Source organism: Kryptolebias marmoratus, linkage group LG24 (assembly GCF_001649575.2).
Source record: "Kryptolebias marmoratus isolate JLee-2015 linkage group LG24, ASM164957v2, whole genome shotgun sequence".
Taxonomy (NCBI): domain Eukaryota; kingdom Metazoa; phylum Chordata; class Actinopteri; order Cyprinodontiformes; family Rivulidae; genus Kryptolebias; species Kryptolebias marmoratus.
This window is the reverse complement of record NC_051453.1, coordinates 13,869,061-13,884,497: the sequence shown is the minus strand read 5'-3', so window position 1 is coordinate 13,884,497 and position 15,437 is coordinate 13,869,061. Positions and strand designations below refer to the sequence as shown.

The 15,437-nt window shown below is 38.9% G+C and overlaps 1 protein-coding gene across 3 annotated transcripts in view; it reads right to left on the bottom strand.

The window, feature by feature from the left end:
* ssbp4 (single stranded DNA binding protein 4) overlaps positions 1–13,156 on the bottom strand; it is an 89,173-nt gene extending 76,017 nt beyond the window's left edge. For all 3 annotated transcript variants that reach the window (XM_037974227.1, XM_037974226.1, XM_017407354.2), the window contains exon 1: positions 12,995–13,156. In XM_037974227.1, the coding sequence (XP_037830155.1) occupies positions 12,995–13,050 (56 nt within the window). In that variant the 5' untranslated portion in view covers positions 13,051–13,156. The remainder of the gene's footprint in view (positions 1–12,994) is intronic.
* Positions 13,157–15,437: the final 2,281 nt, after the last annotated feature.

The window sequence follows — 15,437 nt, the reverse complement described above, 5'->3', positions numbered from 1 at the left end:
ATTACAACTTTTCACTTTTACAATAAAAGTAATGCTGGGGATAACTCACAGCTACAACCACAACATCTGTCAAATAGGCTGAGTTATGGACAATTTTTGTGATGCTAAAGTTGTTTAGCTGGTGGCTTAATCCACCTTTCATTAACTATAATAATGTCAACATTCGCACACTAAAATGTGTAAAAGGTAGACGTTATTACCCCTTGATAGTAATAACTTTTCTACTTTGTTTTCACCCAAAAATGGATTCACTTAGATTAAATGTTTTTGATTGGCTAAAGCTGTTATAACATAAATGGTTAAGTGTTGGAAAGATCTAAATTGTTATGGTTTGTACGTTTTAAGACACGTAGATTTGTGTTTTGTCTCATGTCATTTGGACACTGACCAATAAGAACATTAACCCTGGTCAAGTCAGTCAAAGTGTTGGTGTTACAGGCAGTTTTTAGTTTGCTGTTAATGTTCTAACTCATTTTAAACTAAACATCATTTTATGTGTCTTTATATTTACTATTTTTTCTATGATGGATGACTAAACAGAGCCAAGTATTTAACCAGTCGCTCAACACAGCTGTACTCACTCATCATTCAGAGGCATTTAAAGGCCTCGCTGCGTATCTGTGGGTGCGAGGTGGGACAGCCAACCACTCTCAGTGTCGACATAAAGATCTATATATTACCAAAGAAATGCTTGTATTCCTACACAAGCTAAACTCTGTTCACACCTGCCATCAACATGTATCCAGGATGATGTAATCACAAGCACAAAGCTCTAAGTAGGTGTGAAAGTACACAGGATGCATCAAGGATGTGGTTTTGCATTAATTTATCAAGACTGAAGGGGAACCTTTGCTAACTAGTGACAAAGTCTTTGTAAAGGAGAAGCAATTAAAATCTTATGTGAGAGAATAAATGGAAAGATGTCGCAGAGCTTGGTATGTAGGTTCATTCTCCAAAAACAGAAACAGGTATGTTCTTTATGTGTTCAGTAATTGTTTGATTTCTTAGAATTGGATGGGAATTATGCAGGAGAAATATAAAGCCAATGTGGAAGTGCCAAAAACTTCCTTTCCTTGAAAACCCACTCGAGACTTGAGTCAGTCTACAACATGTTGAGTTATCTAACTTTTTGTATCATTTACAGCCTACTACAAAAGCTGTTTTGGTATTTGTAGCTAATTAAGGCTGCCAGTGCAACACAATTGAGCCACTCTTATCACTCTGTTAAATATATATATATATATATATATATCCTGCATTTTGTCACTCAACTTTGAAATAAAACATGCAAAATTTACACCAAAACATGCAGCTTGATTAGAAATAGTGAGGTATGCCATTTAGTAGCGGGACACTGCACAACATAGACAAATTCAGTAAAAAAAAAAAAAAAATGAGAAAGAAAATCATGGAAATCAATGGGGTTCTGGTGAAACCCATAAGAAAACCCAGCCTTTTTTTGAAGCTCTATAGCTCAGGCATTTTTCACAGTAGAAATGTCATTCAAACTTTTAGCAGGTCACAGAAAGTTAGCTGAATTGGCACCTTTCAGAAACTCAGCTTTCCTCCTATTAATACTTAAATTTATGCATTCTTATGAGTGGAGCCACTCTGAGTTACAGATGAGTTTCCACAGAGACATGAATGTGCCCCCTTGTCTCCTCACTTAGATTTATCCCAGTCATGACTCTTTCGACAGCAAAGCCAAAGATGGTGAAAGAGTTTCTGTGGCATATTAAAGAACCACCTGCTTAACTAATGAGCCTTAATATTTAGCCGAGTACTGTTTGGACTCTGGTATTTGGTCTCGTGGATGGAAATAAAACACATTATTGTGTGTACGATCTGATTAAAAGTGACCTTAGTTGACCAAAGTGGAGACACATTTGAATGTCAGCTGTAAACTGATGTGCTCTGAGCTGCCCACTAATAATGATACCATGCAAGATGCACATACAGCCTGAATAAAGCCAAACAGCTCTTAGTTGACCTAAGTTGAATGTGTCTAGACTTTTTAAAGAAACCAGCTCACTGGCACACAGACAGGAAGAACATGCAAATTGCACACATCAAGCCCCTTTCAGCCTTTTGATTCAAACTCAAAACTACCTTGCTGTGAAGTGTAATCACATAAGGTAATGGTGAAAATTGCAGCCGAAATGAGAAATAACATATCTGTTCTTTAGACCCCCAACCAGAGCAGTCAAGAACAAAAAATGCTTTTCTGTTATAACATTACCAATTAAACTGCCTCACTGTTCAATGACATTAAACATGTCATACGTCTGTTTAAAATGCAGTTTCTCATCTGTCAAAATGGTCAAAACACACACTTAAACTTTTGCTGCAGAGAAGAAATTGTGAGATGTTTTACCCAAGAACATGAATCTGGTTGCTTGGCAACAAAACAGTGGGACTTCATAAAAACTGTGCCTCCCCTCCAAGAAATAGTACAAAACATTATTAGAAAGAGTAATAAATCATTTTTTAATCTGTTTTAGTAAGATTAAACTCAACATTACCTGTTGATTTGTGAGAGTTAAAGGTACTAATAGAATAGTTTTATTCCCTTTAGGCAGAACCAGGCTAGCTGTTATCCTATTTTAATCTGTTGCTGTCAGCAGCTTAAAACTGAACAGACAGCTATAAGAGTATAATTGCATTTTTGACATGTAACTGTTTCTTTGAAACATTCTAGTCTCGCTTTGTTGAGCTTTTTTATGGGGAATATTTTCCTCAAACTGTTTTAATATCTTTCAGGAAGCTCTAGTAACCGTTTTCTTTTAATAATCCTAGATTTTACTGCTTTACTGCTTCTATTACTATAGATCTACAATTCTTATTAATAAGTTTTCTAAAATGGGTCAGCATTTCTGACTCTGTGACTCCATATCTCCACAACAAGACTTTTAGTTCTGCAACTAGCTGCAGATCTTTTACAGAAGATCGTGGAGTACCTCAAAGATGAGTTCTTGGTCCCTGTCTTTTCTGCATAAATGGTACCATAAGAACCCAAATTTATAAACATAATATCACATTCCAGTTTTACACAATTAATACTAAATTTTATTTTGACTCCTTCATCAAGGGCCAGCTAATTACTACTAAAAATTACATAAAAAAGGTCTAGATTATGCTATTAAACATAATTAGGTCTGAAGTCAGCATTGCTGTATTTCCTCTCAGTTTTATTCCTTTGTCAGTTGCAACAGTTCCCAATTTAATAATTTGTGTCTACCAACATTTAGAAATTGTTATTCATGCATTTATTAAATCGAGGCTTGACTTTAACAGTTTATTCCATATATGCTTAACAAACATGGCATTTATTCGAAGTGTAGCTGGCTGAGAAATGTCCAATAAATAGAACAGAAAACCTAACACAACCTGTGCATTTTATAATCATTTTAAGATCCCAATTATCATAGACACATCTGAGGCTATTCCGTAAAAACATGAATCAATGTTTAACCCTATAAAGTTGGGTGACCCCTGAGATGCTCTAGTGCAGTGGGTCCCAAACTTTACAGCTTCTGATCTTTAATACAACTCTACAAACATAGTTAAAAATCTAAATAAATAAGCAATTTCAACTAATATTTTACCACTTAGACTGTTTTATGATTATTGTCTTTGGCTTTGGTAAAAATATGTTATTAGGAATCATTCTTCTGGTTTCTTTGACTTCTGAAGGTCATCTCAAACACCCCAGTTTTGTGTTTCACCACCCAATGTGGGGTCCCACCCCCAGCTTTGGGAACCACTGCTACTGAGGAGTACCTGTTGGAAATTCAAAGATCCAGACTGAAAATCAGGTGTGACAGGAGTTTTCCAATCAGGGAGGACCTGCCAAGGGAAATCAGGTGCAACACATCGCTGTTCTATTTTAAATTTCTTTGAAAAATGTATTTTTTAAATATGCTTTTTTAGTTTGCTGATTACATATTATCCTAGTCTTTAATTAGTTCTGATGTTTTATTATAATTATGCCTGCATGTGCATGAGCTGTACTACTGTATGTGTATTTGTGTATTTACGTATATACATGCAGTTTAAAATGTGAACATTTTATCACAATTTTCTTATAACAGTCATTTAACTTTCATCTGTGTAGCAGAGGCAGATGAAAATATTATTTAAATAATTTATCATTAGAACTAAATAACTATCATCAATATTATTGTTGTTGTTGATGATCTTATCTTCCAGCATCAACAAAGCAAACATATTTCTCAGACTTTAATTTTAAACTCTGAGACTGTTTTTAAGAATTGGATTATAATAAAACTGATGTAAAAATTCTAACCACTTTTATTGAAAAGAACAGATTGTTACTTTCTCTCAACAGCTGACTCATCCTTGTTGCTTGTCACTGCCTTTGCCTTATTAGTACTCATCACACAGCCTCTCGAAGGGATCCTGACAACCGTAGCTGGCCCAGACTTCAGAACGCTCAAGGCTATCGTTCCAAGCAACCTAAATGCTGTCGTCCATACCTACTCTGACCAATTTAAGACAAAATCTCTCCATGCACCAACACAAAGAAGCAACTAAATCAAGCAGAGTCAGGCACAAAACTTCAGCCAGCAATGCTCTTTAATTTCACTTTACCAGGTATTAGCAAAGAGTGAGGATCTGCCATTGAGTGACTATTTTTAATCTGATTATGTGCACCAAAAGTAACATGTAGAGTTATGATCTTTGGGATGATGCTCTATGATGCTTAATGAATCAATTGTTTGGACCAAAGCTGAACCACTGTATTCTTTATCTTCTCACAAAATGTAACTGATCATCACTGAAATGTCTTAAAAATCACACCACTAAAGTAAAAATATTAGTCATAGCTGCTCCAGACCAGTTTTAACTAGCATTTGACTGCAGAAAGCACCACCTACATTTCTCAGTCTTGCATCAGATACAACTGTATCAGCATCCATTTCAAATACTTATTACAAATATGTTGTTTTAAAAGAAGACTGTCTGACAGAGGGTTTTTATTTAATGTGTGTTCATCATAAGCATTTACTGGGTGGTTTCTGTTCAAAAGCATCAGGCCCGGTCAAAAAAAATGCACGTGTTGAAAAGAACTGACTAACAACTTTGTAGCAAATGCTTAATTCTGATGACAAATGGAGTGACGATGCTGGTATCATCATTTGAAAGCGAATGTTTTGTTCAGAAACATGAGTGTGACTTTAATTATGTGTTGTCTGAGAGTTTGTGTAACATTTTTCTTTTCATTTAAGAGGCAGAAAGAGTGCTGTTCAGCTGGGATTGTGACCGTCTGTACATAGGCTAACTCCCAAATAATGATTTTGCTATCATATTTAGGTAAATACATGTGAATAAATAATACTTCTTGGTGGCTTCCTGCATGTATAAATGTCAAAATGAAGTCAGATGGTCCTTCTATCAGAAGTCACACCTGATCTCAAATAGAAAACTCAAGTGTGAATAAGTCAATTCAGATGATGAAAATATTCTTTTTTCTTCTTACATTTAAATTGTAAAAACTGTATAGTCATACACCATGAAGCATGACTGTAGCAACACCAAATACATCACATTTATCGCTTTCCTTATTTTACATCAACATAATCTAATTATTGCAATCTAATCAATTGTAAATGCATGATTTCTTAGTCTGTTCAGACAGAAATGACACAAAAATCAACATTCGCTTCATGATTTGGATTTTTACTCATCATCCTCCCAAGTCATGTGACCCTTTTGTCAAAGTTCGAACCATCTGAAGTAACTGCAAAGCTAATCTCTGCAGTTTTATTTCGACACAAAGGCATTGTCAGTGTAAAGTCATGTGACTAATTAACCGTATTAGTCCCTTTTCAGACACCTGTTATGTCTGAAAATGGCAAAACAGCTTGTCCTAAGAAAGATTTAGACACATTTATTTTTGAGTCCTTTCTTTCTGCTGTCACTGTCATGTTTTTGCATGCATCTCTATCAAAAAAAGCCTGAGCAGTGAGGTTCTGGTGAAGCCTGGTGGGGGTCTGCTTCTGTAATGTGTAAAAATGAGCCCCTATTTGCAGTGTGAAATACCTAGCGGCAGGCGGCAGCTCCTATATAGCCTCTCTTGCACTGTACAGGATCGCACAGAGATTCCCATGAGCGCTGCGGCAATGAAATTTTCATGGCGCAGCCCGGTGTGATCTGAGGGGCGCCGTGCACCAGCGATGGGCACCTGCCCCAGCCGCGATGCATTATTTAAAAACACTCATTCAATCCAGGCTTCAGGGGACACCTTTTGTTACTCTGTCAGAAGCGGTGAGTGTAACTCCGCTGAGCAGGAGTTTCCGTGTGAGCAGGTGACGCAGTTCTTGAAGACAGACAGGTAGATGGCAGGATGTAAAGTACTGAAGGTGTGTCAGGAGGAAAGTGGGCGTCAGGGATACCACAAACCTAAATTCCCTTCCTGTGACTCCCCCACACTGTTTACACGTGTCGCTCAGGAATAAAAGATGAGATGCTTACAGGACAAACCACATGCGGCCTTCTCAGTGGCTCGCATTTCGTCTACTTTGAGCTTCACTCTCTCTCTCTGATGACGTCCACAGATGAATTACAACAAAAGGAAAATGCTGATGCAAATTATGAGATGAGATGAGGGAGATCAGACTGAGTGGGAGAAGAATTGTTTGACCTCCAGCTGACTGAATACCCAGGCCCACAATGATGATGTGTAAGTTCACAGAGCGTTCGTCTGTCTTTCATGTTCCTGACTGTTTGCATCCGTTTTCTCACAGGCAAAGGCGTGTGTGTGAGCATTTGTGTGTTAGCAAAATATCTCATGAACTGGTGGATGAACTTGAATGAAATTTGCATAAAGTAATCAATGGATGAACAACTACAGATGATTACCTTTTGGAGTGAACCCAATTCAAACTGGCTGCAACAGCCAACTAACCTTAACACAAATGGTCATAACTCAGTCAACTTTCCAGATATTGACCCAAAATGTGGTGTGGTAGTAGTTGAGACTGATCCCCAACCCCTACTCTGAGCGCTAACAGACTGTGCAAGATCTTTGCCATTAACTATCTCCAGTCAAGTCTTTTGATCTGTTCACAAAATATTTTATAAACCACTGGACGGATTTCAATAAAACCGCCAGGAAATGATCTCTGGATGTAACTCTACATCTGATTAACTTCTGGAGTCAATCCAACTCACATTAGCCAACAGAAAAATGGATATAACTCAATCCAATTTACAGATACTGAGCTAAAATTTGATGTGGTGGTAGCTGAGAGTCATTTATAACTTTGGTTTAAACAGCTACATCTCCATCATTCCTCAACATAAGATGATCTTAGTCTAAAACTCTGGCATGAAAGGTGTGCTAGGACTTTAATTACACCAGTGTTGTAGGGGTGTAGCTGAGGGAAGGTAGGGGGAAATCTACTTCACCCTTTGTGATCCTCTCCCTTCCTCTGGCTCTACCTACGTTCAAGCAAACGAGCGCTTTGTTCCACATCTACTCATCAAGAAGCTCTCCCCCACTGACTCGTCCCCAGAATCACACCTGACATTCAGCCCCAGGCCATCCCCGCTGACCTTCCCCTTCTCCCCCCACTCGCCTCCAAAGGCGAGGGGGGCATTCCGGGCTGAGTTTAGCCAGCTAAAGTGCCGGGCAGTTAGAAAATTAACTTTCATGTCTTCGTTTGAATAATTCAGCGGCGATGGTGGTGTCAGGGTGAGCACGCAGGGAAGGGATGGAGGACTGAGCTGGGCAGAGAATAACAAAGACACATAACAGAGTAATGTAGTGCAGAGTAATAGAAAAAAATACGTTATTCCCTTAATCTAAAAGTTTTACAAACATCAGATAGAGCAGTGTGGTTGATGTGCTGATGTTTCACGTCAAGGTGAATGAAAGGCTCGGTGAAGCTGGGAAGATATTTTTCACTGAAGCGTATTCCCACTGTGCTCACTGTTTGGATTTGCTTGGCTTTGTTATGGCGGTTCCTTTGTCAAAACAAATCGGCTTCAACGAGCATGTAAACATGAACGGCTTTAGCCACGAGTTAATCCCGAAAACATGCGCATAAACGCATCCGCATTTACACAAACGCCTAAGTACGGTGACCTCTAACCTCAGACTTCATCGGGCTGCTCACTTTCCCTTTAATGCACCAAACATTTATAAGCTAAAAAAAAAGACCAAACAGAAGACGCATTTCTAAAGATGTCGGATAAGCAATAATATTGACAAGAGAGTTTAACCTCTCCAGAGCAGCTAATGAGAACAAACAATTAGTCCAAACATTCAAAAAAATCCTCTGTTTTGTGTTTTCACATGACATTAGTGTTTGCTTTTCTCTGTGTGCTAATAAAAGACACTGTTCTGCTCTGTGCGCCGTGTTGCCAAACTGATTAACAACTTCAGGCGCAGAGTTTCAATATTTATACTGTCTACTTTATTTCAAGTGAGAAGAGTAACAAATTTGTGCGGATGCACCCAAAGCAGCTGACGACAGGCAGCATTAATTGACTGTTGACATATCTGAATGGGAGCGCAGTCAGCCAAAGGGTGCTGGGGTAAATCAAGGGTTCCCTTACTTTTAGAGCAGTGTTTCTGCTTGTATTCGCGCGCTGCTTCTTTATGCTTCCTTCAAAAGGCTCAAATGCAGATGGCAGAGCCATCTGTGTAGAATCAAAACCATGCATTCAGACCTGAAGATCCCTGTTAAATGGCATGTAAATACGTGGGAGGAGCCCAGAGGAGGAGCAGAGGATGTAAAGAAACTCGTGCTCAAAAACAAACTGATTAACTTTGCACTTGAAGTTCTTATTCCAAACAAATCCAGAATCACTTGAAATAACACAAAAACCACTGTAAACAAACAGAGTACCAAAAAGGAAAAGCAGAATTATTCTGGCAACTAAAGAAATGGAGGTGTTTTTGATCAAGCTTTTTATGAGTGGCACCTTTAATTAAGATTAATCGGCACACATTCCAAAGAGTTTACAGTTACGACACAATGCTCCTATTCAAACTAAATTAAAGAAAACACAGAAAAAGTGGGATTATTAATTAATTTCTCTGATTGCAAGGGCATCAGTTTATCCTCTACCTTCATTATCATCATTAACCTGTTCTCTCTTCACAAAAGGCCTCATCACAATAATGTTTTTTCAAAGATTTACAAAGAAAACTCTTCCCCAGTCCTCCTCCTCCTCCTCCTCCTGCTACCTGTGATCTCGAGACAGCGAGGCCAGGCTGCTGAATTCCACTCGGGGCCTTGGTTGTGCGGAGGAATCCACGTAATTGTTTGTGTGCCTGTTAGTGATGAGTTGTATTTCTGAACAAACAGTTGGATTCCAGCCTTGGTTTCAAGGCTTTAAAAGATTTCTTTTTTTTTTAAAGCACACACTGTACACATACAGCGTTGTGCACAGCGTCACAAACACACTTAAATGCACAACTGAGCTTGTATAAGAACATTTTGTTCACTAAGCCTGGGATCTACAGTATGTAACTGAAGCATTCAGCACTGTAAACATGTGAGGAGGGGCTGCTCCACAGAAAAGATGGGTTGCTTTTTCTTGTTTATGATTTCAGCGTCCACCACTGCACAAATGTTCACACCAAGATACCTGCAAAATGCCACCAACTGCAACAACCACATAACTGAAGGAAAACATAATTTCCTAAGGTGCTATACTGAAAATAAACACCCCACTGTAGCACAATTACACTGACAGTGGCAGCACATACTCTATGGTATCACCTTATGTTTAGGGAAACGAAAAGTAAACATCAATTTCAATTAAAGGCCTAGCATTCCTTGAAGGAGTTAGTTTGACACTAGGATCATCCTATCTTCAAAAAAATGAGTTGTAGCTATTTTGGTCAAACCTTGAAAATAAAGATATACATAGTTTCATGTGATATAAGAAGACCTGTTGTATGTGTTGTTAGTGACTCTCAGCTACAACCACATCAAATTTTAGTTCAGTATCTGTAAAACTGACTAATTTCTACCGATTATTGTGTTTTTTAGGGTCGGTTGGCTGTGGTGATCATCTTGAACTGGGTTGGCTTCAATAGGGAATAATTTGCAGAGGGACAATTAATGATTATTTCCTGAACGTTTCATTAGATTACATCCAGTGGTTCATGAGATATTTTGCTAACAGACAGCTTTGACTCCAAATGCTTAATGGCAAACTTAAAGCCATCTTGAATTGAGTCAACACCAGAAGGTAATGAGCCGTAGATGTTCATTCAGTGACTGCTTCTAAAGGTTTAAGCAAGCAAAAACATTCGCCTTTTAGCAACAAATCATAAAGGTACAATTTATTTAACTTATGATAAAATTTTAAGAGCAGGTGACGGTCATTTTAAATTGCAACATCTTGTAAACATAAGCAAAAAAAAAGAAAAAAACCCTGCTAGGAAATTAGGTTTGTTGCGCTCCTTGTTTGATTAAATTTTGCATGTGAAATATTTAAACATGGAAAAAAAAAACATGCTCGCAATAAATTCACTGCTAGGGCATCCTAACAAATTATTATTCACTTACAGTATCAATACTTATTTTTTTTCTTCTACAGCTTCTTCCTTTCCTGCCTTGCTGCACGTTCTTTTATTTGTCCAAAAACGAAACCGTTGCTTTGGACTGATCAGATGTTTCTCTAATGAAAGTTTCCACTTTTCTTTGACAAGTTTTGCGCATTTATTTGCAGCACTGCATGAAAAGCAGCAACATGAAATAGATTCACTCTTGAGTGTAGTAAAAGTCTCCAAAACACTAAAATGTAACATCTGCTTAGCATTTAAGTGCAGTCTGGTTAGGTCTGTTACTTTTATTTTGCATTCTGAAACTAGTTGAGTCAAATTTAATGACATTAAAAGATGAAAATTATATGCTTATGATATGTATATATATATATATATATATATATATGTTTTGTTTTTTTTTAATGACTTGATCAATCCCATGAGCCACAGCTGCAGCTGTGATGCCACACTGCATGACAGAGTCTCCTTTAATAAGACACAAGTCCATCCGGAGCAGCCTCTTTTCATTAGACGAATATGTAAAGATTGGTATGAATATGTAAATATGAATATGATAATTCAGCGATGCACTGAGCTCCGCATTTACATGGGAACATGTGTTAGCCCTGCAGGCCTGGTTAGGGGGACAAGACAGGTGGAGGGCGAGTGTCACCTGATATGTGTGGACATTAGACCAGTGACACACACACACACAGGTTTAAAGCACAGAACAGACTTTAAACTTGTGAGAAAGTTCTGATAAAAAAGGGGGATGCGTGCAAACGAACACACTAGAATAAATAAAATTTGGCGATTTTTGTTATTCATAAGCAGCCTTCATCATTCTCAGCTCTCAAAAGACTTGTAGTTCTCATGACTTAAATTATTAATCCTCCTCCTACACCATCATTTGAAATACATGCTGCCTCTGCACTGATTTCACTCCCAATGACACATGCAACATAATCCACGGTCCCTGAACAAGGGAAGTGCAACTAAAAACTGTCTAAAGACACAGCATTTCAATAATATATTGCTTCCAGTGTGTTGTAAATAAACTAATGAAACAAACAGGTGTAAAAAGAGGAGGGTGACGGTTCCTATGCAACATTAAAGCATCATATAAAAGACTGGTTCAAAGGTCAGACTGCCTGCTGTTCAGAAAAACCACATGGGACTGTTTTCATTTAGGAGTCACTGACAAACACACACACACACACACACACACACACACACACACACACACACACACACACACACCTACTCAATTTCCCTACAAAAATTATGTGAATCCGAAGTGAAATCAAACTGCTCACAGCACCAGATGTGGACAGAGGCGCATTCGAGGAAGCTTATAAGCACATAAGCACATGTCTAGAAGGCTTAATCAATTGAATATGACAGAGAGGCGCATCAGAATAATACAAGAGGAGTCCCTGAAGAAATTGTGTTTGTGTTCCAGATGTGTGAGGTGCGGCGGAGCAGCGCAGCCTCTCAGGACTTGACATTGTTTTAGGGATTACAGTTGCATCTCTGCAGGGACCCCTGCTCCCTCCACTGAACTCGCACTGATCGGTGCGTAAAAACACGAGATACTAGCGATAAAAGATGATCCAAAAGGGTTGGGATGGAAACAACTCTTTGAACGCACCCCTTAAGAAATATTTCTTAAATAAAGCAATGACATCTCTCATTTTGACACCTAGAAGTTAATTGTATTCAAACCAGAACGTGGACCAAAACACCACCAAGTCGAGTTCCGTGCGTAAATAACGGTGTTTTTACATAAGGATGTGTATTTCCCAACATATTCCAACATGATCAATAATTTCCTGCATCTGCATTAATGTTTTTGGCATGTTTGACTCTGCCTGACGAGCGTGCAAAAGTTTAAGTGTGACTGCTGAAAGGGACAAAACTTTTCCTTCTCGTCGCCCCGGACGGAGAGATGACTGCGCCCCGGCTTCTTTACGCACCAAAAAAAGAAAGCTAAATCGCACGGTAAGCAGCCAAAAAGCACCCCTAATAAGACAAACATAGGCTATAACACATCGGGCATCATCCTGCGGCTTCATCGCTGAAAGTTTCGCGGACACATGCGAGCAGTGTGATCCGCGCGCATCCGGCGACACACGCGCCAAATGCTTCTTCAACTTTCAACGTTGCCGAAGTTAAACAAAATGCAATGCAGCTCTCCAGAAAACTTACAGAGGTGCGCGCGCGGCTGTGCGCAAACATTATCAGACAGAAAAAAACACAATCCGTTCTCTCAAAGGAAAGAAAAGTTTAGGAGACGCGCCTGTGGGGCGGCTCGGATGGGAAGCGGCACGGAGCGCACTTTGGCACAGCGCACTCCTTTTAAATTACAGAACCTAGTTTAGAAAGTTGGACTCCTCTCCTCTGCGCCCCCGTCGCCCGCATGATAAGCAGGTAAACTCTTTACAATAAGAGACACAATTCACTTACTTTTCTCTCGCTTGGCTATCGGAAGGGACGACAGCTCCTTTACCTTTGGCGTACATGCTGAATTCTGTTTTAAGACTTTTGCCCCACTCAACACCTGTCAAAGAAAGCAGCCAGGAAAACGCTCCATCTCCATAGCTACCCCTTTAGTGTTTTTCCTCCCCCCTTCTCCTCCCCCTCCTCCTCCTCCTCATCCTCCTCCCTCCTCCTCCTTCTCTCTCCTCTCCCTCCCTCCTCCCTCCCTTCCTCTCTTTCTTTTTTTTCTTTCTTTTTTTTTTACATCTCCAACATTGGCCACAAATCAGGCACAGTTTCTACTGGGGGGACTTGAAACCGTCCTCTGTTGAATTTTTTTTCCCTTCTCAGTGGCTGTTCCACTGGCCTGCTCCTCCTCCCTCTGTTGTGAAGAAGGTGGGGGCTTCTTAAAGGGAAACGCACACACTTCTTGTTTACGGAGCTCGGGAACATGAGGAGTGAACAGGGGAGGATAGGGAAAGGTATGCCGGGTACTCTCTGCTTTTTGGGCCAGGTCCTGTTGGGAGGCTGGCAGCAATTGTCATGATTTGTGTTTGCTTTAAAAACATACCAGGACTTTGCCTCCACCCGAAGATTTTTATTCACAATAACAAGGAAACTCTCTAATTCATATCTTCTCATATTTTGCAATGCAGTTTTGTCTTCATGTTTGAAACAATACTTCATTTATTTATTTTGAATTATGGTTGTAAGGAGTATGAGTAGTCTGTATTCTATCTGCAGCAGACAGCAGTCAGAGCGATCTCAGTTTGGAGCTTCAGGAATAAATTCTCATGGGAGAGTGAATCGCTGCTCTGGAGAGGCTCATTTGAAGCAAAGCTCATTGAAAAAGGAGTTCCATTGAGTTGGTTACAAATATGTTGCTAAGGTAGAACATCTCTGAAGTAGTTTTGAAAGGTGCTAAAACAGCTACAGATCCAAATTCTAACAGCAACTTTCTGCTAATAACCACAACCACAACAGCAATTTGGGACTTATTTTTGTAATAATTTATTACGCTATGACAATTCTGATGGATGAGCTGTATGAAAAGTGTAAAGGAAACAAAAGAAAAATCAAAATAAATGTTAACCCGGATGCTGCCAGAGGCTCATTTGGGGCACCGCTGTAGCCACACACTTGTGTCTGCGACTCTCTGGCAACAAACTTTAAACAGAGGAAACAGAGTTATCCCTGTAGGCGAACATTCGTAGTTCAGCTGCACCACAGCATTTTACTCAGGAGTTACAGTTTTCACTGCAGCCACAGAGAGAGCGATGTTTGAGAAGGAATTAAAAAAATGAGTTTATTTTAGGTGTGAACAGTTGTGACACTTTATTTCATTGTACTCCCTGCTCACTTATTAAAACTATTAACAATAACTGACTGAAGCCCTGTGTTTTCTATATTGAATTATTTGAAAGAAAGTAAAACTTTTCCAGGGCAAGCATTGACAAAATTGACATGCTGGCCCACCTTTATGTAATTCTATCACCAGATGCGATGAATTCCTTACAAGTCCCTGGATCATTAAAGGCTGAACTGCAGGGCTTTTGTTGTGGTTTTCTTACTAACAAATCATAAGAAAAGAGATGCTGACATCCAGGAAGTGGACATTTTGCCAAAACTCCTAGAGGACCAACACTGAAACATTTGGACAACCTGAGCCTTAGACTAATCTGGACGGCCTGAATTTTAACCTTCATAAAAAACCTCTAAGCGTATGAGTTTTTGCGTATTCTTTTAAACATACACTTCTTTTTTTTACATAAAACAGACAGAGAACCATAGTGACTTCATCGATCTTTATTTTGAAAATAAAAATGAAATATTTGAAACATATGTCACAAAAGCATAAGTCTATTGATTTCATTACATCTAAATTATTATGATTTAATGTGTTTCACTAAGAGGCCTACAGTAGTGATGAGGCAGTTGGTTTATTTTGCAGAACCATTGGACAGTCCTCCATATAGGAACCCTATGGAAAAAGGAGCAGTATTTTCCAAAACATTGAATGTTAAAGAGTTATATACAGAACCAAATAAGTGAATAGTAGCTGCTACTGTTGTTTGTTAAGTCACACGTAAAACATTTGCTACAAATGAATAATTTAGCTGCTGGTGAGATGGATTGTTTCGTGTCTCATGACTGTGATGACAAGAACCTGAACGAGAAACCTTACGAAGTAGACTATGTTTGACTTCACCACAATTACTTTTGTGCATCCAAGCCATTCTTAAAATTTGTCTTAGACTTTCAAATAAACATGTTGCCATAGGAACAATGTTCTACTGTTTACTGATGCAGTTCAGTTTGGAGTCACAAGGAGTTTGGTGAGCATCCACACCAAGTTTGTACTGCTTTTAAAATGCAAACATATGTTAGATCTACTTAGAGTAAACCTGGTGATGCTTTCTTTCTTTACTGA